Here is a 22,696-nt window from a genome sequence, read left to right as displayed (position 1 = left end):
AAACAGTACCATTTACTGAGTGCTTACTGTGTGCCATACACTGTGTTAACCATTTTACACGTATCATCTCATTAAATTCTGACAACCCCATGAGATAGTAGTATTATTATCCCATTTTACAGATTTTTAAAAATGCCTTTAAATACCTTATCCAAGGCCATTCAGTTAATAATACAACAGAATTTTGAACATAGGTCAGTCTGACCAGAATTTGTACCCTCAATGTCTGTGCTGTTATCATTGCTGGAGATACTCACTGTGGACTCTAGACAAGGGATGTTGCATAAGACGTTCATGAGCTAGATGGCCTGACCTTAAGACTTGCTCTGTAACATTCCACTTATTCACTTGTACATGTGTTGAGAACTGCTATTATAAAGCAGGATGCTAGGATACACATGCAATGGAAGATGAGTGGGACACTGAAAACTTCAAAAATGAGCTCACAGTATAGGGAAGGAGGTAGATGTATATATGGATAGAACTAAAGAAGTTGGGATGAAAAACAGAGGGTGCTGAGGGGAGCTGGGTATAGCCCTCTACACTTGAACTGTTGCAATGGACAAATGGCATTTTAAATCCAAAGGGTGTGACTTAAAGTTGGATATCCTACATAGGTTCAGGAAAGCAAAGTAGTCCAGATTTAAAACTCATGGCAGTAGCATGACTCATATATTCTTGGAGATAGATTCTATGAGAGATTCTACGATTTCTTTTACCAGGCAGTAGAAGCTGGTGGAGATTCTTCAGCCAGGGAATAAAGTTAAGCAGTGATGGAGGAGGTTAGACTTACCAGCAGTGGGAGAATTAGAGATTGGAGGGAAGAATCTCAAATAATACACTCAGTCCACACGAGTCAACCAAGGAATGACTCATGGAAGAAATGAAATGAAGAAAAAAAAAGATCAAGGTTATATTTGTTTTTTTAAGTTTATTTTGAGAGAGAGAAAGAAAGAGAAAGAGAGAGAGTGTGTGCAGGCACACACACAAGGACAGGGCAGGGAGAGAGGGAAAGAGAATCCAAGCAGGCTCTGCACTGTCAGCACAGAGCCCAGTATGGGGCTAGATCTCACATACCTTGAGATTGGTAACCTGAGCCAAAATCAAGAGTGGGAGGCATGAGCCACCCAGGAGCCCCCAAAGTTAGTATTTCTACACAAGAATTGATGCAACTAGATTTCTTTATGGGATAAGTGTGCTAAGAAAAGCATTAATATAAATCAAAACTGAATTTCCTACCTTGAAGGAAATTCAAGTAATGGAAAGGAATTTTTTTGGTAGTACAGATTAAGAATTTAGTTGGAGTTTGAGTTACTAACCACCATTATTTGGTCATTCTAATGTAGATCATTACACCAACAACTGAAAATAGTCTTAGAACTTTGGAAATGAGTCAAGGTCAGATATTAGCCCTGCAAGTCACCTATATCCTTATCACTCCCATTGCTCTCTGTACAAAAGCAACATCAGCACATCCTGTGAGCTTTTAGAAATGCAGAACCGCAGGCTTTTCCTTATGCTCTGGAATAGAATCTGCATTGTAACAAGGTCTCTTACGTGATTTACATGCATAAAGTTTGAGAAGCACTTTTTACTTAAAGATACAGCATAGATGAGATAAGGGGGGAAACAGATGAGAGATCCAAGGATAAAACTCTATTCCACTTTGGGAGGTAGGCTAACAATTAGCAATAGAGAGGAGAAAAAGGCCAAGAGAAACATTTCACAAAACATGTCAAATAGAGTTCAAGAAAGACGGTGGCTGACAATTCCACTGAGAGGTTAAAAAGGTAAGAACTGAGGGGCATCTGGGTGGCTCAGTTGTTTAAGTCTCTGACTTCAGCTCAGGTCATGAGCTCAGTTTGTGGGTTTGAGCCCCTTGTGAGGTTCTGTGCAGACAGCTCAGAGTCTGGAGCCTGCTTTGGATTCTGTTTCCCCCTCTCTCTGCCCCTCCCCTACTCACACTCTGTCTCTCAAAAATAAATTAACATTAAAAAAAAAAGAGTATGAACTGAGATAACACTTCCAGATTTAGCAATTCATTGGTCACTGGTGACCACAAAGAGATATTTCAATGGAATGGTAAAAAAGGAAAGGAAACCAGTGAAAGGGAATAAAGATTGTAGGGGTGGAACAAAAACCAGGTATGAGAGAACAGACCACTCTGAAAAGTACTGGAATGAAGAGATTGAAAAAATAGCTTGGAAGAGCTAACAGAATTAACAGAAAATGTTGTTTGGTGATAGAGAAATCTTCAACCTATTTGCAAGCAAGAGGCATGGTCCCAATGGCAGTGAAGGGGTAAATTTGAGAGTAAAGTCTTAAGGAATGTGGAAGGGACAGGATGATGAGCACAGTCTCGAGTCAGAAATGTGCTCCTTGGAAAGAAGAGAAGGAGGATGAATCTGGGGTGAAGAACGAGTGAGCTGATGGTGGATAATCTAAATTTCCTTAGTTTTGCAGAAGCCGGGATGGACTGGAGTAGGAAAAGAGCCAGGGAAAGAAGCCAGGATGCTATTTCCAGGATCCAGGGTATGGTGACAAGTGTCTGAATTAGAATTATTGGCACGAATGTGAAGAAGTAGAAAATAAAGACATTGATGTACTTCCCAAAGACAGAACCATTATAACGTGGGGGCTTATTAGCTGTAGGAGAGGAAAAATGAAAAATGAATCAAGATTCAAGTTAGAGTGAATGGAGGAATGAAGGTACTTCAGAAAGTACTAAGATGTGGACCTGAAATATCAAGAGAAACAGTAGGAGTTCAATTTTGTCATGTGAAGTTTGAAGTACTGGTGAAACTAAAGTGAAAATGCTGCTGTTTTACTTTTTATTCATTCAGTATATATCGACTGAGGGCCTATTATGTGCCAGATGCTGATTTAGGGACTGGGAAGATTAAGTTGGTTATGATACACATGGTTCCTGTCCTCACAGAGCTTAAAATTTACACGGAAAGACAAATGGATAATAAGGCATTGGGCTCAATCGAGAATTCAGACATCAAAAATATTTGCTTCTTAAAAACCTGGGGGGCGGGGGGACACAAAAAAAGAAAGGCCAGAGCGTGCTCTGGACCAGCCCAAAAGGAGGGCCCTCATTCTACATTAACAGTAAATAACTACAGTATGAAAGTGTCAGAAAATGTGAAAATGATTTCTAAACAAATCATAAAGCTTTAATAAGTTGGCAAAGGAGTGAGAACTAAAGCAATCTTGAACACTTTAACAAGTTGGAAACATGGGAAGGAAAAAATAAGCTATTAATGAGGGAATAAATTTGGTTAAAAACATGTTTTACTCTTCATTGGGGCCAATTTGGAAAGGTTTCTTTTGCCCTTAGATATATTGAGGACAAATGTGTACATTCTTCCATTCAAAGAGTAAAAACACATCTACTTTCCAATGTGAATTCAGGAAAGGATTTAGGAACATGAATACCCATATGGACCCTATGCAAACAGTAACAGAGCCATGTGTTATGAAGGATAACGTGATACGCCATTAATATTTCCAAACTTAAAACAAAATGAAACATAGGGGTTTTCTCACTTGGAAACTTACTGCATTGAGCTTTCATAGATTAAGTCGAAATCCCAGTATAAAGACAAAAAAATTTTCTTTGTATAGGATAAATAGGGCTGTATGCATCAATGAGAAAGGATGCCAATATTACACAGAGTGCCAGTATTAGAATTCAGGGCATTACACTGATGCCAGTTGGTGTTCCTAATGCAAGCTAAAGGCATTCAGATTCCAATGATTATTTAATAAAGTACTCCTAAAGGCAAAACTCAGCTATATTAATCTTCTGGTTTTCAAGAAGCAATCATTCCCTATAGCTACTATTATTCTAACCTACTGGCTTAGTCAAAATTCTAAAACAAACAAAAAAACCCCAGCATCTTGTAGGGTAGATTTCTCCAAGTCTGCTTCTAATTACATTCATTTAGAATCCTGGTGGATTTATTTGGGTGTTTATAATGTGCACAGTAGTTCTAGGGCCTTTCAACAAGTACCACTATTTTTTCTCAGCTACCACAAAGACTTTAAATTTCAGCTCTTTATTAACGGTACTAACTAGGAAGAAAGGAGACATGTGTAAATGAAATCCGTAAGTACTCCAAATGCTTTCTTTTAAGCATTACCATTGAATTCTTCCCTGTTAGTCATGTCCTAAGAGTTTCCTATTTTTGTCCAGGATATCTTGATTGTCCCATTCATCCAGGTTTCAAAGTTTACAAGTATCTTGATATGTTATTATTGAATCTTAAGAAAAACACTTTATGCTAAGTAGAATTATCAATTTTGACTATTGTGATTTAATGGGCATGGCTCCATCTATTTGATGACAAGAGTAAAGCCAGGGTGTGTGGGAGATGAACAAGGGGGTTAGGGAGAGATACATGCATGGTCTGAGTAGCTTGGGTCTTCTAATCAATTGCCTTGGTTAATATCCTAGCTTCATCAGACCATCTGTTCCTCTCCTTCTCCCTGTATTATCTCTTTGTGCTATCAAACCATGGCAACATCTGTCAATTAGAATCAGTATCAGATAAATTCCTTCATGAAGGGTAAGGCCAAATGGAACTGAATGAAAAATTTGAGGACAGGGGAAGAAATCATATCCAAAGCATGCTCTATGGATTTGTGGGTTAGTTAACTCCATGAATTTATCAAGCAAGTTAAGTAACTATTAAAATCAGCTTCATTTTGCTACAAGAACTCCACATTTCCTTGCTTCCTTTCTTTGTTTCCCCTTCTGTCTTTAAATTAGAAACTCAAGAAACTGAAAAGGAGTAAGAAAGCAATCCGTAAATGTTAACCTTCTCAGCATGGTACCCTGGATCAATCCAGTAAAAGCTGGAATTACCACATGAAAGCTTATTTTGTCAAGAGTCCATTTTCCAAACAAAGTAAGTTAATGGACTTAGTGGTGGGTGATAAGGAACATTTTAGTTTCTTTGAAACATCTCAAGCTTATTTTTCAAGAAATTTGGTTTTGGCACTATCTTCTACATGGGTTTTTCCAATAATTTCTTCCTTCAGAACTATGAACATGTGAAGGAAAATCTAATTTTTTTCTTAGTCTAAATTTCCTAATGAAAGTCATATGAAAGGTACTCTTGAGAACTTAGGAACATTTTTAAAGGTCTTTTTTTGGTTCAATTTAGACAAATAAAAATAAAACACTACACAAGAGATTATGTCCAAAAGTATATGAAAAGTATATGAAAAGTAATAGTGGATATTAAGACTAGTAAAATGCTGCTATGCTAGAACAGCGAAAATGCAAAATGCTGACAACATGAAATGCTGGTGAGGACATAGAACAATCCGAATTGTCCTATTGCTTACAGGAGTATAAATGGAAAAGTTAGGCGAAAAAAAAAGTTAAACATACATTTCCCCTGTGACCTAGCAATTCCACTTCTAAATATTTATATAAGAGAAATTAAAACATAGGTCTACAAAGTCTTAAAGAAAAACATTTATAAAATCTCAATTCATAATAACCCAAAACAAGACATAAGTAAGTACCCACCAATAAAAGACTAGATAATAAATTCTGGAATATTCACATAACAGAATACCACTCAGAAGTGAAAAAAGAATGAGAGGTGCCTGGGTGTCTCAGTGAGTTAAGCATCAGACTTCAGCTCAGGTCGTGATCTCGAGGCTCGTAAGTTTGAGCCCCACTTTGGGCTCTGTGCTCTGTCCCCCTCTTTCTCTGTCCCTCCCCACTCGTACTCTCTCTCAAAACTACACAATAAAAAAAAAGGAATGAACTATAACACACACAATGTCATAAATCGCAAAAACATGCTGAATGAAAACAAAGGGACACATAACATGCTGTATGATTTCATTTATGTAAAATTATAGATTAGGCAAAACTTATCTACCGTGATGGAAATCAAATCAGTGGTTGCTTCTTGAGAAAGGTACTATCTGGGGGAATGAAAAGGTTCTATTTCTTGATGGGGCATAGAATACATGATTATGTGCATTTTTCATATCTGATCAAATAGTGCATTATATGGGATTTAAATTATACCTCAATAACACATTTTTTATTTAAAAAGGAAATGAGGGCATCTGGGTGGCTCAGTCAGTTGAGGGTCTGCCTTCAGCTCAGGTCATGATCTCATGGTTCATGACTTCAAGCCCTGCATCAAGCTCTGTGCTGACAACTCAAAGCCTGGAGCCTGCTTCAGATTTTGTGTCTCCCTCACTCTCCACCCCTTCCCCACTCACATTTTAACTCTCTCTCAAAAAAATAAACACTTTTTAAAAAATTTAAAAAAATAAAAATGGGATGAAACTTTTAAAATTTAAAAATCACTTTGAGTCCATTTAACTTTTTTAAAAAAATTTTTCATAGAATGCCTCGGTTGAAGAGAATTTGGAATCCTTGTTAGATGCAAAGTTTTGAATTAAAAACATTTTTTTAATGTTTATTTTTGAGAGAGAGAGACAGAAATCTGGAGAGGAGCAGAGAGAGAGGGAGTCACAGAATCCGAGGCAGGCTCCAGGCTCAGCTGTCAGCACAGAGCCTGACACGGGGCTTGAGCTCACAAACCGTGAGATCATGACCAGAGCCAAAGCTGGACACTTAACTAAGTCACCCAGCTGCCCCTGAAGTTTTGAATTTTAAAGGTAATGTAATAAATACTTATGATAAACAACCATTGTCTATCCCAGCTTCAGCTTCAGTACAGACCATACCAAATATATGTGCTGGATGGATGAATGGCAATCATTTGAAAATACATTAGATGTTTCTTATTTTGTCCAGTGCAGGAAGATAGGAGCTTCATTTCCAAACCTGTGCTTTTTCCTGTGTTTACATCTCTCCCTGTGTCTATGTCTCCAGTTTTCTCCAGCAGTGATTCTCAAACTTAAGTGGGCATCAGAATTTTCCAGAGGCTTGTTAGAACACAGATTACTGAGCCCCACCTTCAGAGTTTCTGAACATGAGAAGTGAATCCAACTGATTTTGGTGCTACTTGGTTTGGGGCAACACTTTGAAAACTACTGCTTCTAGTACTTCAACTGTCAAATGAAAGATTCATCCTCTTCCTACCAAAGATCAGTATTTCCAACTTTCAACCATCTTTCCTAACTGCCTTGGGCCTCATCCTCTGAGCTTTTATTACTCTTCTCACGGAAATTCCCCATTGCTATTTGGCTCATTCTCCTTTGTACTTTATTCTTTGGAAAGAAAAAATGCTTGCGTGTGTTTTCTATTCAGGTAGGTAGTAACTTCCTCATGGGGAAGGGCCCTCACTTAGTATTTTCATTCCCCTCACGCTTAGGACAGCCTGTATAGCTAATGGGTGATCTGTATGTGCTAATACCCCTGATATTTATACATTCTTCTAAAGCATGTACAGATACCAGAAAACCAAGAGGTAGGGGGCACCTGGCTGGTTTAGTGGATAGAGCATGTGACTCTTGATCTTGGGGCTGTGAGTTCAAGCCCCACGTTGAGTGTAGAGATTACTTAAAAAAAAAGAAAAAAACAAGAGCTAATTTACAGGTTAAAAAAATCTTTTGTTAGATGAATTACCTGTCATTGGGACAGTGACTCGGCAATGTCCAGTCATGGTGTGGGTTAATGAGGAACCCCCAGGACAGGAATACAGAGCTTGGTGACAGAGTGCCGACCACCAGCTGGAGAGGTTTGCGAGAGCGTGCTTTACCTGTGGAGGTAACATACGGGTAACAGTTTATTTTTATATTGGGGTAAAATGCATAAAAATGACTCAGGAAGATGATGAAGAATGTGAGCCATCAAGTGTCTTTTCATAGAGCACACCAATATTATTAATTTTGTGCCCATGAATTTAAGCATAAACCCAACAAAATATTATTTTGAGATTTATGTGTGTATGCATATATGTGTGTGTGTGTGTGTGTGTGTGTGTGTGTGTGTGTGTGTGTATGCATATATGGGTAATGTATGGCATGTAAAGTATATCCAGTCATACCCAGGTTTTATTTCTTGTGGGTTAGGGATGTATATGAAGGTCTTAGCTATTACCAGTGAAATGAATAATGCAAATGGATTCACTCCATTTCTTTTACAGATACAATAGAAGCATATTTGGTTCCCCATCCCCTACTCAAGACTATGAACTAGTGTGAAAGAATATCAAAGAATAGAAAGCTTAACATCTAGCTTGTAGGTTATATTGTTTTTTCAAGCCAATTTAGAAGCATAAAATCCCTTGTCATACTATTACAGTAAGCATTTTTTTTTTACAGCTAGTGTCTATATAGAAAATGTATGCACTTTTTTTTTTTTTTTTTTTTTACACATTCTTAATAATGCTGGGAGAGTGGAGATAATAAAGGAATCACGGTTCTTCTGATGGGACTAATTGGATTTGGGCAATGCCAAGAGATGGTGACAAACCACTTAAGATCTTCTTCCAGCATATAAGGGGCAGATATTTGCCTTTTCAAAAAATATTGGAAACTTCAGGATTAGGGGACAGTGCAAAAGAGGAATGAAGATTCTTTGCCATGGAAACCAACACTGGCTCAATAAAAAAAATCTGTAAATAAAATAATACAGTATCTAATAAAATTATGCAGAATATAAAACATTCTATATTTTCATTGGACCCTGTCTTTCATTTCATCAAATGCCTGTTGTATTTGCTATAGGAAGAATTTGTGTTATTTTAATCTAACACAATAGGAACTAATAGGAAGGTACCCTTTGTATGAGCTTAGTGAAAGTTACCTGAACCAAATGCCCTTGACAATTTTGTCAGGCTTGCTGCTTCTATTAGATTTAAGTTCTGTCAGTTGTTACTGTGGTGAAAACCCTTCTTAGCCAAGAATATGTATAACCAAGTAGTGGCAGATTGTTTCCTTGTAACATAGCTGAATTTATTAAAAAGACATTTGAAATAATTGTCAAGGATAGCTGTTATTTTGTTGTAAACATGCATTTATCCTTCTCTATAAAAATTTCCAGTTCCACCTATGATACTACCTAGCATTACTATGATTCCAAGAGTCCAAGTCTGACTGCCTATGAGGGTAGATTAGAACCTGATGAGAGTGAGAGGTTTATGCTGTTTGAAAAAGCCCTGAAGGGATTCTGATATTCCTTTTCTAGCCCCTGATTGGTTCTCCCTAATGTAATACCAGTATCTCATTCTACAAATGAAAACTAAGGCCGAGCTAAGTTTCAAGGGTATCTAAGTTCATACCAAGAGTAGGGTCAAGACTCAAATTTCTGTCTTCTGAACTGTACCTTTGTTTTGTTGTTTTGTTTTGTTTTGTTTTCTACATCACTGGCATAGCTCACCATGTATGAAGATAATGCCATTTAGAGACAAAAGATAAATTTTCCTTTCTCCAAGGGAACCTAAAGCCTGCAAGACCAGAAAGTATTTATTTCACTAAGTATCGATCTGATACAAAAGTGATTAAAATGTATGTGGTAAATGCAAATATAAAATGAATCAAAGTTAATACATTAGTCATTATATCATTCTCAAATTCACACTACCAAAAAAAATTACACCCGCTGCCTGAAAGGAAAGGTGGGGTAGTACAGTATATCCTGAACAAAATGAAACAATTTCCTGAGCCCGTCATCACAAAGAGAAAAATAATTTCCAGACCAGTGCCATACAAGTCCCCACAAAGTGCTACTGAGTTGTAATCATTCTTTTGACGTCCCTTACACATCTTTGTGTTTTTGTATTAAGAAAGAGTTTGATGAATGTGAGGCCAGAATCCCATGGGTCCTTACTAATACTTCTTGACTCTATTAAATATTTTGAAATAAAGTCTTGAAATGGTGACTATCATTACAAGTTATAAGGAGTAACTGAAATTTCCCTGATGCTTTGGGATAATTTAAGGGGCCAGGAAAAGGGGTTTGTGTTTTTCAAAACGCTTGACTATTAACTGCTTCTCTAAAAAAGACATGAAAAACAACCGAAGGAGGGGAGGGGACTGTGGCAACCTATTTCTGGTAACTGGCTTGGCTGATGCGTCCAGAGGACAGGATTCACAACAGCAAAGGGGAGGTTTGCTCAGTGTGTTTAAAGATCTGTATGCTCCCCCCACCTCCATGCCAACCCTTTAGAAAGATCTAACAAAGGAGACCCTTCGTTGTTTGACATTTAGTGTACTATGAAAGAGAAACATGATTAGGAAATATGTAAAGAATAATTGACATTAGAAAATGAAAGAGAAAACCAAACCTTCTTCTCAAGTATCTACAGTTAGGGAGATTTCATACCAGACAGTAAAAGCATATTCACAGCTTCTACAGCCTCTTACAGCAAGGGCAGCTTATTTGATCTGACAAGCAATTTTAGTAGTGAAATTGGAAAATGTAAGGTTTTTAATCTTTCTCCAGTCATGTAGAAAAGGCTTCTACTCACTTATTCCACATGGCATTTACTTTCCTGTTTCATGTCTCCCCATCCCTGGGAGTATCTGTGTTGTGTTGCTATTGTTTCATGAAAGCAGTCCTTGCTCTATTTGTTCGACTAAATAGAAGAGGTTTTGAAGGAAGAGATGAGGAGTCAAGTAAAACCCAAGTTCCAATCCATGTAACATGCCTATAAATGAGTTACACTTTTGAAATGTAAACAGTCTCCTTTAACAAAGTTAGACATTAGATTTTGCCCTTAAGATCCGGAAAGCACAATAGTGCATGGGTTCACACACTGCCAAGTAGAAACAGGCTAGCAGGAGCTAACTCTATGTGAGTACTTGCTGTGAGCCAGGCCCTGTGCTACGGGCCACACATGCATCAACTCCTTTAACCCTCACAACGGCCCTTGTATGCAGGGGAGAGGAGGTACACACAAGTCCAGTAATTTGCCTAAATTCCTCACGTTTGTATGTAGTGGTGCTGGGAGAAGGTCCCAAGCAGTCTCTACAACCAGACCATAATACTTGCAAGGAGGGTTACCTGTTGACACAGTGCCTGCTGTGCTGTATATTCTAATCCATGCTCCTAAGGCTTCTCCAATGCACTTGGTCTCCGTGGGTAGAAATGAGAAGGCATGGCTTAAAGTTAATAAAAGCTTAAAAATGAACAAAATATACCTGAGCATGACTTCTTTTGACTTGGAGGAGGGGCAGGCCGCACAACAATCAGATACTTCGGTTCTGCATCTGGAAATGATAACATTATTTCTTCAGTAAAATTTTCTGAGAAGGAGCAACATTCACGACAGTACATCCATGTCCTGACTCAACGTTCCCCGGAATTAGTCATCATAACCACAGCACCAGTGGATAACAGGACCCAGGAATTAGGAAAGTTAATACTTCCTGAGATGGTTCAGTCCACTAAGTCTTTTAAATGAATATTAAATCCAGATTTTCAAAACCAAATGGACAGGAGTCGGGGAGAAGTCTTAAAAGAATCTTGCTAGACACAGATTTCATGTCACACTTTCATCAATTCTTTCCCGTGCAAAGAGGTTTTCTTTTAATCTGACCATACCCATTTTGTTACCCTATTCTTCACACTCTTCTGATGCTTCAGAATCAGAGAAGGAAAATCATCCTTTCATAAGACACAACAGGGTCTCACATGCTGTGTGATCTGAAACCGCCCACTTCTCTGTTAATATCAGTATTCTTTTTTTTTTTTTTTTTTTTTTAATATTTTTTTTTCAACGTTTTTATTTATTTTTGGGACAGAGAGAGACAGAGCATGAACGGGGGACGGGCAGAGAGAGAGGGAGACACAGAATCGGAAACAGGCTCCAGGCTCCGAGCCATCAGCCCAGAGCCTGACGCGGGGCTCGAACTCACGGACCGCGAGATCGTGACCTGGCTGAAGTCGGACGCTTAACCGACTGCGCCACCCAGGCGCCCCACAGTATTCTTTTTTTTAATGTTTCTTTATTTTGAGGGAGAAGGAGGGGGAGGGACAGAGAGAGGAGGAGAGAATCCCAAGCAGGCTCTGTATTGTCAGCTCTGAGCCCAACGCAGGGCTTGATCTCATAAACCGTGAGACCATGACCTGAGCCGAAATCAGGAGTTGGACGCTTAACCCACTGAGCCACCCATGTGCCCCCACAATATGAATATTCTTAATGTTCCTTTTTTTTATCCTACTTGCATAATTTCTCAGCCTGTTATCATACTCAACCCATCCTTTTCATGAGCAATTTTTAAATAGAGTCACCATTTTGTGTTGGTATACTTTCAGTAAAATATGCCAATGGAAAATAAAGAAAATCTTTTAAAAATATTTAGCCTTTAAATAAATGATGTTTAAACAATCAGTATGCACTACATCAGGAACTAATAATTTATCAAATAATTTTTAAAAAATTTTTAATGTTTATTTTATTTTGAGACAAAGGGAACATGAGCAGGGGAGAGGCAGAAAGAAAGAGAGAGAGAGAGAGAGAGAGAGAATATCCCAAGCAGGCTTCATGCTCAGCTCAACCCAGGGCTCAATCTCACAAGTGTGAGGTCATGACCGGAGCTGAAATCAAGAGTCAGGCCCTTAAGCAACTCAGCCACCCAGGTGCACCCAAAAGCTTTTTTTTTTTTTTAATTGATGTTTCCAAGATGGTTGATTTTAATATATACAAATAAGCCAAATGCACATTGGGCATACTAACTAGCATTTCCTAAGCACTTCTACTGGACTGATTGATGAATCTTATCTACAATAGTTCCTCAGTAACTTTGGATCCTGAAATTCATTCTGTACCCCATTTCATTTGGATGCTGCAGTCAACAAGAGTTCACCTCTGCTTGCTCAGGCAGACCTCACATCTTCGTTTTGTTTTTATTCTGAGTGCAAACAGCTCCCCTCTCCATGAGTTTGGAACAGAGGTTTCTCTGCCCAAGGTTTTACAGAGCTGACCTTCTTCTCGGATACAGACAATGTGGCAATTCAGCCACTTTTAATGACTTGAGACTTTGTCTTTTACTGGACACTCCATGCAACCTTATTTGCTATAACCTGCTACCGTAATTATACTCCATAAAGTAAACCAGGTAACCTCTTGAACTGACATCAGAGCTTTGGCTGCTTAGTGATAATTACCTCATGACCATAACACAGATAAGGGAATATTCATTATGTTTCAGATCTTGTGTTTGAAAGCCTATCTTGCTTAGAGGAGCTTATACAAGGAACACTTAACCTAAATCAAGGTCCCTAATAAGAATATAATGCATTTCCTTATTTTATTTGGGATATAAAGGAATATTAAAAAAGTACCACATATTCAGTACTTTCTATGTGTAGACTATTTGTTAAGCACTTCACATTTGTGACTTAACTACTCCTCGTGGCAACCCTACTTGATACAGACTATCATCACCCCAATTTGTAGATGAAGTTACTGAGGCAGGATCAGCTTTGTGGGCTGCAACATGCACCATCAAGCAGGGCCCCATGTCCAGAGGGGTCTCATGCTTGGTTTAATGCCCTGCTGTCACCATCTTGAAATTCTTAATAGTTAAATCTTTGAATCTGTGTTTTGTGAGGGAAGCCTGAAGGGACGATAAAGCACATGTGTGAGTAGACAGGAACCATATGCAATTCCTGTGCTTTCTTTCCTTCACATTTAGCGGTTGAGATGCCCTATTAGGTATAGCATTCTGAGGGACCCCTTGTGGTAGGGTACCCTCCCTAAGGAAAAGAAAAACCTCAAGGCAACCTGGCTACACGCATATGGGACAATATCCCTCACAACCTTGTAACATGAGACCATTTAATCAGACTACACGTTTGTGTGTTACCACATATGGGAGAAAAAGAAGTAGAAAATATATTAAAAAAAAAACTATGCCATGTGGTGTTTGGGGCTCAGTTCCTTGGGTATGAACCCAACTGAGCGGTGCCGGTGCCGGCAGGAATAAAGCTGCTTCTTGCAAAGAAAAGCCTAGGTGTTACAACTCTGTCTGAGAATCCTACTACACCCTGAGGCAAGGGGATTCAGCAAGACTCAAAGGTAAAACAAGGTGAACCTATTGCATCTAGGACTGAGGGAGAGGGTGCGGAGGGGGCTGAGAGGCCACACTGTTCAATCAAACCCACACTGGCTTCGCTGCAGAAAGAAGGAAATGGCATTTTAATGCCCATGGCAGAACAATCCTATAGTATCCTTTCTCATTCATGTTAGTTGTACCCTATTTGCCAACCAGTTCCACTGAAAATGATGACCTAGAAGCAAAGGGGAAACCAGAGCAAGGCCCGATTCCCCCCAATTTTCACATTTTCCTCACTCGTAAGTAAGTCCAGGGCAGGGTTGTGGCAGCATGTCCACACGCCAAGGAGTCAAGTAAAAAGAGCAGTTAATTTTGTGCACTTCCAGTCCTCTGGTAAGAATGAAGTACGTGTGCATGTATGAACTACCAAGAACAAAGTGTGGCATTTCAGTGACTCTGCTTAGGAGCTAAAGGCCCAAATTTGCATTTAAAATTAGCATTGCACAATGTAAAGATAACTGGCAAATTTCATGCTAATGATGTATAGTTTTAATTTACTTAATAGCATTAACTAGCAAATAAAATGATATCACAAGGTGAGAGAAACGAAGAAAGGAAAAAATTTATATTTTATTATCTTTAATGACATTTTTCTCCTGCTTTTTGAAACAAGGGCCTCCCATTTATGTCGCATTTGGCCTTGAAAATTATACGGCTATCTTAATCTAGTCTTCAAAATGCCCTTTTACTTTTAATGTTCTTTTTTTAATGTTTATTTTTTGAGAGAGAGAGAGAGAGACAGAGCCAGAGCATAAGCGGGGAAGGAGCAGAGAGAGAGGGAGAGGGAGACACAGAATCCGAAGCAGGCTCTAGGCGGTTGGCCCAGAGCACGATGAGGGACTTGAACTCACTAGCCATGAGATCATGACCTGAGTCGCAGTTTGACACTTAACTGACTGAGCCACCCAGGCACCCCTACTTTTTTGGGGTTTTTTTGAAGATTATTTATTTTGAGGGGTGGTCAGGGGGAGGGGCACAAGGAGGGGAGGGGCAGACAGGGAGGGAGAGAGTGACAGCATCCCAAGCAGGCTCCACACTGTCAGTGCAGAGCCCAATGCGAGGCTCAAACCCAGGAACCATGAGATGGTGACCTGAGCCAAGAAAACAAAGGTAAATCTCTATGTTTCTTAAATTACCCTCACTGTGGTGGAGTCTCAGACCTAGCCTTTCATTTCCCTCCTTGATGCACATTAATTCAATTATGCCTCAGTGGTTTTAAAACAAAGTCCAGAAACATGAGAACAATAACATACATAGAAGCCAAAGATAGTGCCATGATCCAAGACATATGGTTACATGAGCAATTTAAAAGTAATTTTTGTTATGATCAGTCATTTTGCATAAAGCACAGGCTGTTACAGTCAATTACAAATTGGAACAGATGTGGGGAGCTGGGTGCAGTTATGTTGCCTCTCACTGCTCATTAGAAGCTTCCAACATTCATGTATTTCAGCAGACTCTGCACTTGGTTTGGAACACAGAGATGGAAAAATAAAACAACTAGAAAAACCAGAATTTCTATTTCTGTTATGTACTATGAAATTCTTTGTGGGATTGTAGCAGCCTGGAAATATATACACTGTAGCTTGATCAGCAATTCTGGCAACACATGCCAAAATATACTTCATTTAGAAAATGTGTATAATTAAAGTGTCAATTTCAGCAAATTTGTGTAGAATGCAGTTACTTGAACCAACTTTCCATTCCTTGTAATTAAGCCTGCATCATGTTGTCGACTAATTACATCTAATTTGTTTAATATTTCAAATGCCCTGGAGGTGAGGGATTGGGACAAGTTTACTTTTTAAGACAGTGTACTATTGAAATCCTTTATAAAGTACTAAATTTTTTGATAATGCAAATAATCCTCCCATGATTGCCCTGTTTGATAAATGTCAATTATCACATGTTTATTAGAGGACAAGTATGTTGTAGGACACCGCTTCAGAATGAGGTCATAGCGAGGTTTATTTCTGCCTCGCGCGTTTCCACAAAACAAACATTTAATAAGCCAGCATGATCCTATAGGAAATCATGTAAAGGACTTGAACAAGAATAATAGTTTGCCCTTGCCATCTTTTTAACCATTTTGTCTCATATCAAACTAAATTTCTAGACATGAAAGCATGGACTCCAGAGCCTGGAATCAAATCCTGCTTTTTAGTTTGTTATACAAGGTGAGTGTTTAATGTACGTACATGTTTCCTCACCTACAAAATGGGAAGAATCATAGTACCTAGCTGCACAGAAGTCTTAGTGATGATTAGCTTGTAACAGTGCCTAACACACAGAAAATGCTAAGTTTTAAAAAATGTTTTTATTTTTGATATATATATTTTTGATAAATAAAAACATTTTTTAAAACTTAGCATTTTCTGTGTGTTAGGCACTGTTACAAGCTAATCATCACTAAGACTTCTGTGCAGCTAGGTACTATGATTCTTCCCATTTTGTAGGTGAGGAAACATGTACGTACATTAAACACTCACCTTGTATAACAAACTAAAAAGCAGGATTTGATTCCAGGCTCTATATTTTTGAGATAGAGCACAAGCAGGGGAGGGGCAGAGAGAGAGAGGGAGACACAGAATCTGAACCAGTCTCCAGGTTCTGAGTTGTCAGCACAGAGCACAACACGGGGCTCAAACTCCTGAACCCTGAGATCATGACCTGAGACGAAGTTGGACGCTTAACCAACTGAGCCACCCAGATGCCCCAGAAAGTACAAATGTCAGCTATTACAATGACAATAATGATGATTTCTTGAAAGCAGAAATTTGCCTTAAGAGGCCCTGAGGACTTATAAAAAGGAAAGAAAAAGTTTAAAGCCTTGTTTTTTAAACCAACCACCACAGACTCCAAAATGCAAAAATATCACAAAAAAGAAACTTACACACCATACGACAAAGATCTTATATCCTGACCAAACTTTAAGCTGAGCCGTTTTTCAACAGGGCCCTGAGTCTTGGGGTTTTGTATTCATCTCTGTGTGGTCTGATTTTATCAAGAGTTTTGTTCAAATAGTTTAGGCAGGATCCTCTATCCTCCATACTTGACCACACTTGACATCAAATTAGTTTCCTTAACCTCCACCATCCTCTGATCACCCCAGCCTGCCCTTAGCAAGAGTCCGGTCAGGTCAGTTTAGCCAGAATCTTCCCCTGCCTTCTTCATGTTTCTTCTCAGTTATTTTCCATCCACTGACTCACACCCTGTTCCATGGCTCGAAGTACTCACTTTTCCTTATTGTATTCAGAACGCAGCTCAATCTCTTTTCCATGCTGCAAGACCCCATTGTAGTGGTCCCTATTTCCCCTCAAATAAAGTTTTGCCAACCATCTTTAACAAGTACCACTGAGTAACTTTTCCCTTCACGATACTCACACATATCAATGGAAAAAAATCCTAGAATATTGGTAAGTAGAATCGGTCAGCACATACTATGGCTAAGTGTAGATTATTCCAGAAATGTATCATAAAATGAAAATATACTTATTTCAACAGGTAACTAAGAGTCATTTAACAAAATTCAACACCAATTTTTTTTTACTTTTTATTTTTAATTAATTTTTAATTTATATCCAAGTTAGTTAGCATATAGCACAATAGTGATTTCTGGAGTAGATTCCAGTGATTTATCCCGTATGTAAAACACCAGTGCTCATCCCATCAAGTGTCTTCCTTAATGCGTCTTATCCATTTAGTCCATCCCCCTACCTACAACCCCTCCAACAACCCACAGGTTGCTCTCTATATGTAAGAGTCTAAGTTTTGTCCTTCTCCCTGTTTTTATATATTATTTTTGCTCCCCTTCTCTTATGCTCATCTGCTGTGTATCTTAAATTCCTCATGAGTGAAGTTATATGATATTTGTCTTTCTCTAATTTCACTTAGAATAATACTCTCTAGTTCCATCCATGTTGTTGCAAATGGCAAGATTTTATTCTTTTTGGTTGCTGAGTAATATTCCATTGTATACATATACCACATCTTCTTTATCCATTGTATGTATATACTCCATCTTTATCCATTCATCCATCGATGGACATTAGGGTTCTTTCCATACTTGGGCTATTGCTGATAGTGCTGCTATAAACATTGGGGTGCATGTGCCCCTTCGAAACAGCATACCTGTATCCCTTGGATAAATACCTAAGTAGTGCAATTGCTGGGTCATAGGGTTATTCTGATTTTTTGAGGAACCTCCATACTGTTTTCCAGAGTGGCTGCACCAGTTTGCATTCACACCATCAGTGCAAAAGAGATCCTCTTTCTCCACATCCTCACTAACATGTGTTGTTGCTTGAGTTGTTTATCTTAGCAATTCTGACTGGTGTAGGAGGTGGTATCTCTTTGTGGTTTTCATTTCTATTTCCCTGATGATGAGTGATGTTGAGCATTTTTTCATGTCAATACCAATTATTAATGATAAATAAGGATTCAAGGGAATCTTTCCTTAATATGATAAATAGATCTTAAGACATCTGACCTAACTTTATTGAATGTACTCTGCACCTAATTCCTATTGAGTAACTCTCCCTAGTTTAACATTTAATTCTTTTTCTTTTCATTATTTTTTAAAATATTACACTAGGATTCTGGGTTTTTTTTAATTAAAAGATTTAAGTTAATTTTTAATTAAAAATTTTTTTAATGTTTATTATTTTTGAGAGAGGGAGAGAGAGAGAGAGAGAGCGAGAGAACAGAAAGCAAGCAGGGAAGGGGGAAAGAGAGAGAGGGAGACACAGAATCAGAAGCAGGTTCCAGGCTCTGAGCTATCAGCACAGAGCCTGATGTGGGGCTCGAACTCCGAGACTGTGAGATCATGACCTGAGCTATAGTCAGCCGCCCAACCGAGCCACCCAGGCACCCCCAAAAAATTTTTTTTCAAGAAAGAGTATGCATGAGTAGGGGAGAGGGGCAGAGGAGGGAGACAGATTCCCAAGCAGGTTCCAGGCTCAGCACGAGCCCAACGCAGGGCTTGATCCCAAGACCCTGGGATCACAACCTGAGCTGAAATCAAGAGTTGCACATTAAGCCAACTGAGCCACCCAGGTGCACCTAGGATTCCATTTCATAGCCTGCTTCCGGCTTTTATTTTTTTAATTTTATTTATATATTTAGAGAAGGAGTAGAAACAGGGGGAGAGGCAGAGAGAGAGGGAAAGAATCCAAAGGAAGCTCCACACTGTCAGCTCAGAGCCCAATGTGGGGCTTAAACTCATGAACTGTGAGATCATGACCTGACCAAAATCAAGAGTCAGACCCTTCAGACTGAGCCACCCAGGAGCCCCTCAGCTTTTCTAATAAGCATCTAAGACTGTAGATTAGGAAACAAGAATATAATCAACTATATTATGTGTTCTTTTGGGGACTAAAATGAGGCAGTGGGTTAGAAGCATTACTGGAGTATTTACACACAAGGCCAACTTACCAGAACTATAAATTAGAACTAACTTGCTCACCAAGACCCAGATTTCAGTTTCTATGTCCATTTTCCCTTTTGAGGTGCCTCCTTGTTTTACTGAGAATGGCTGTCCTCTTCAAACTTATTTTCACTTGTTCTCAGAGAGGATCACAAAAACAACCATTTCCAAGTTACTGTGAGTGAATTCATGTTAATACAGCGCCTGTGCTCATGACACATTCTATTTTCATTACATGGGAAAAGCATACATCCGCTACTAAATACACAGAAAGGGCATCAGGCAACAAGTAGGGAGAATATTTTGGTCCAGTGCCTTTCCTAATTCCTTTCCTTATTTCCTGAATTCATAAGGTGTAGAGAACCACCATCTCAATGAGCTGAAGACAGCTGGCTGGCAAAGGTTTTGTTAGAGACTAGACCTGGGGAAGGTGTGCAGGCTCTATTCTGGCAGGAGAGGGGCCAGGCAACAAACTGTTACAGTGCTTTAACGATCTGGGTTACGGGAGGTGAACATCACCTCAGACACCTTTCAAGGTCCAGAGAAGGGATTCAAGATGAAAATGAATTTACAGGTGACTTTGAGTCTATTAAACACAGTCCATAAACACCTTTTGTCAGTAACTAGATTTTTGTAGTCTTAAAAAAAAAAAAAAAAGAAAAAAAAGGAGGTTGAATAGGTAGAATTATCCCTACTATGATTTAGAGGTTTAAAAAGAACAGTGATGCTTTTTCTTCGGTTCCCTTGCCAAGAGGGAGAGACACCTGCCTCTGGGTCCCCAGGGAAGGGGCTGAAATCTTCGCCCTCCTGAGCTAACTGGGGCCTTAGAAAGTCTCCTGAGATGCAGAACTTGGGTCCTAGAAACCCAGCAAGGAGAACACAGGATGTGGAGCTAGAGTCCTGTTCACACAAAGGGCCCCTCTGAGAGGCTGGGCTGGCCCCTGCTGGAATTTTGGCCCATAGGTACCTGATCAGAGGGTAGATCAGGTCAAGTTGTGACCTTGCTGTCATTACCTAAGGCCTGTCCTAATAAGGTCAAGAAACTGACAGATTTTTTAAAAATGTTTATTTATTTATTTTCAAAGAGAAAGTCAAAGCAGAGGAGGGGCAGAGAGGGGGATGGGGGAAAGAATCCCAAGCAGGCTGTCACCACAGAGCCGGACGCAGGGCTCAAACTCAAGAACTGTGGGATCACGACCCGAGCCGAGATCAAGACTGGGATGCTTAACCAACTGAGCCACCCAGGCGCCCTGAAAGTTTCAAAACTGGCTGAAGAGGGTCAGTGATTTGGAAGGAATTGCAGCGGAGAAGGGTTTCAAAGCTGCTGCCTCACCGGGGCTCTTACTGGAACACAGAGTGGTGTGCTGGGGGAAAACGAGGCTCCTGAGAACTCAGAGTCAAAAGTTGACACAGAAGGGTCAGGCTCCCAAGGTGAAAAATATTTAGCAGTTACTGAATCTTTTCTATTTTGGTTGTTTATCTTACTTAAAAACATTTTTTAAAGTAATATCTTCCTTGCTCAAGCTCCAAACCCCAGTCAAACCATGAGAAAAACATTAGTTAAAACTAAATTGAAGGACATTCTACAAAATATCTAACCAGAACTTCTCATCAAAAGTAAAAAGAAATTGATGTGGTCCACTAGATCTGAAAGAGACATGACAAAATGCAATGTGGTTCCCCTCCATGGGCTCCAGGAAGAGAAAAATGATCTTAAGTTAAAACTAAGGAAATCAAAGAAAGTACCAACTTTAGTTAATAACATATCAATATTGGTTCATTAGTTGTAACAAATGAACAATATTAACGTGTTAAGAATAGGAGAAGTTGAAGTATATAGGAATTCTTGGTACTATAGGAGCAACTTTCTGTAAAGCTATTCTAACACAAAGAGTTTATTTAAAAAAATAAAGTATCTGTTTACAAAAAACAGAGAATATGAAATTTATGTATCAATGAGGCAAAGGAAGTTGTTTCAGTGAGCATAAAATAAAAGCCCTAGGGGATGCAAAAGCAGTGTCATTAATCAATGGCTTTATTGTTTTTTAATTCTTTATAAAAGAATGGTGTGATTTTATAGTTAAAGCTACTTTAGAATTTGATAAAGTAAGGGAAGTATTTTTATTAGATGCCAATGTGGCACATCAGAATACTACTAATAAATGAAGAATAAAATCACTGGGGCACCTGGGTGGCTCAGTTATTTAAGCATCCGACTTGGGCTCAGGTCAGGATCTCACGGTTCGTGAGTTCTAATCCCGCATCAGGCTCTGTGCTGACAGCTTGGACCCTGGAGCCTGCTTCAGATTCTGTGTCTTCCCCTCTCTCTGCCCCTCCCTCACTCACACTGTGTCCCTCTCTCTCTCTCAAAAATAAGAACATAAAAAAAAAAAAAAAGAATAAAATCACTGATAAAACCTAAAACAACAACTATGGCCAGGGAAGTCTCCATACATTAATATCAATTTTTCTTTGCATCTTCAAGTGTCCACATGCCACACTTAACTGTAATCTGTCCTAAACGGGTACAATCAATTCCCTTTAGTTTTTAGCATTTGGCAGACAGCTCCTGTGGCTTATTTGGTCAACACAAACACTGAGTAATGTCTGTTCGAAAAATCCCCTTGAAAAGCTTCCCTGTGTTTGAAACCCAGGCAGAGAGAGTTCCACCACTTACCAGCTAGTCAATTCTGGGGAGAAAAAAAAAACCTCCAGAGTGTGGCCATGGAGGGGAGAAGCAAACAGAGCTCCAGCCAGGGTCCTTGGCTCTGCTGTTCTACCTCAGCTGCCTTTGACTAAACTTGCAGACATTATCCCTGGACTGCTGGTCCATGAGGAAGAGAGGGGAGCCTCATTGAGATAGAGAGGTGTCCAATCTGGCAGGGAGTTAGAATATAAAAAGACAGTAAATGCTACTTGTCTGCTCATTTCTTGAAAAGCGCCTCATCGTTAATTTCTAAATTCCAGTGGAGTAACCAACCTTGCTCCCACCCCACCCATTCTCAAGTTCCAGTGATAAAGTGGCAACAACATACTGATACCACACCAATCAGTTTCAGCAACAGAGTAGAAGTGCTTCATATTTGAACTGCAGTTCACATCCATCCTGAAGCCATTACTCGAAAAGGAGCTCAAATATGGTTGATGAAACAGATATATCCTTCCAGAGGAGAGTAACAACCACTACCACCACCAAAAAACTCACCACAAAATAATTTAATTGACCCTCAAGTAATTACATATTAAAAAGCTAGAATAATA

At 39.2% G+C, this 22,696-nt stretch overlaps 1 protein-coding gene across 1 annotated transcript in view; it reads right to left on the bottom strand.

The window, feature by feature from the left end:
• The window catches only part of ABI3BP (ABI family member 3 binding protein), a 263,744-nt gene that overhangs the window by 160,739 nt on the left and 80,309 nt on the right, over positions 1-22,696 (bottom strand). The window contains exons 3-4 of the mRNA XM_047100450.1: positions 11,092-11,160; positions 7,574-7,706 (exon numbers count right to left, since the gene is read on the bottom strand). Coding sequence (XP_046956406.1) covers positions 7,574-7,706; positions 11,092-11,160 — 202 coding nt within the window. The remainder of the gene's footprint in view (positions 1-7,573; positions 7,707-11,091; positions 11,161-22,696) is intronic.

Source organism: Lynx rufus, unplaced genomic scaffold, assembly GCF_022079265.1.
Source record: "Lynx rufus isolate CCGP_SWC_20201006 ecotype Redwood Valley unplaced genomic scaffold, mLynRuf1.p SCAF_5, whole genome shotgun sequence".
In the NCBI taxonomy this organism is placed as follows: Eukaryota; Metazoa; Chordata; class Mammalia; order Carnivora; family Felidae; genus Lynx; species Lynx rufus.
This window is presented reverse-complemented; position numbering and strand designations above follow the sequence as displayed.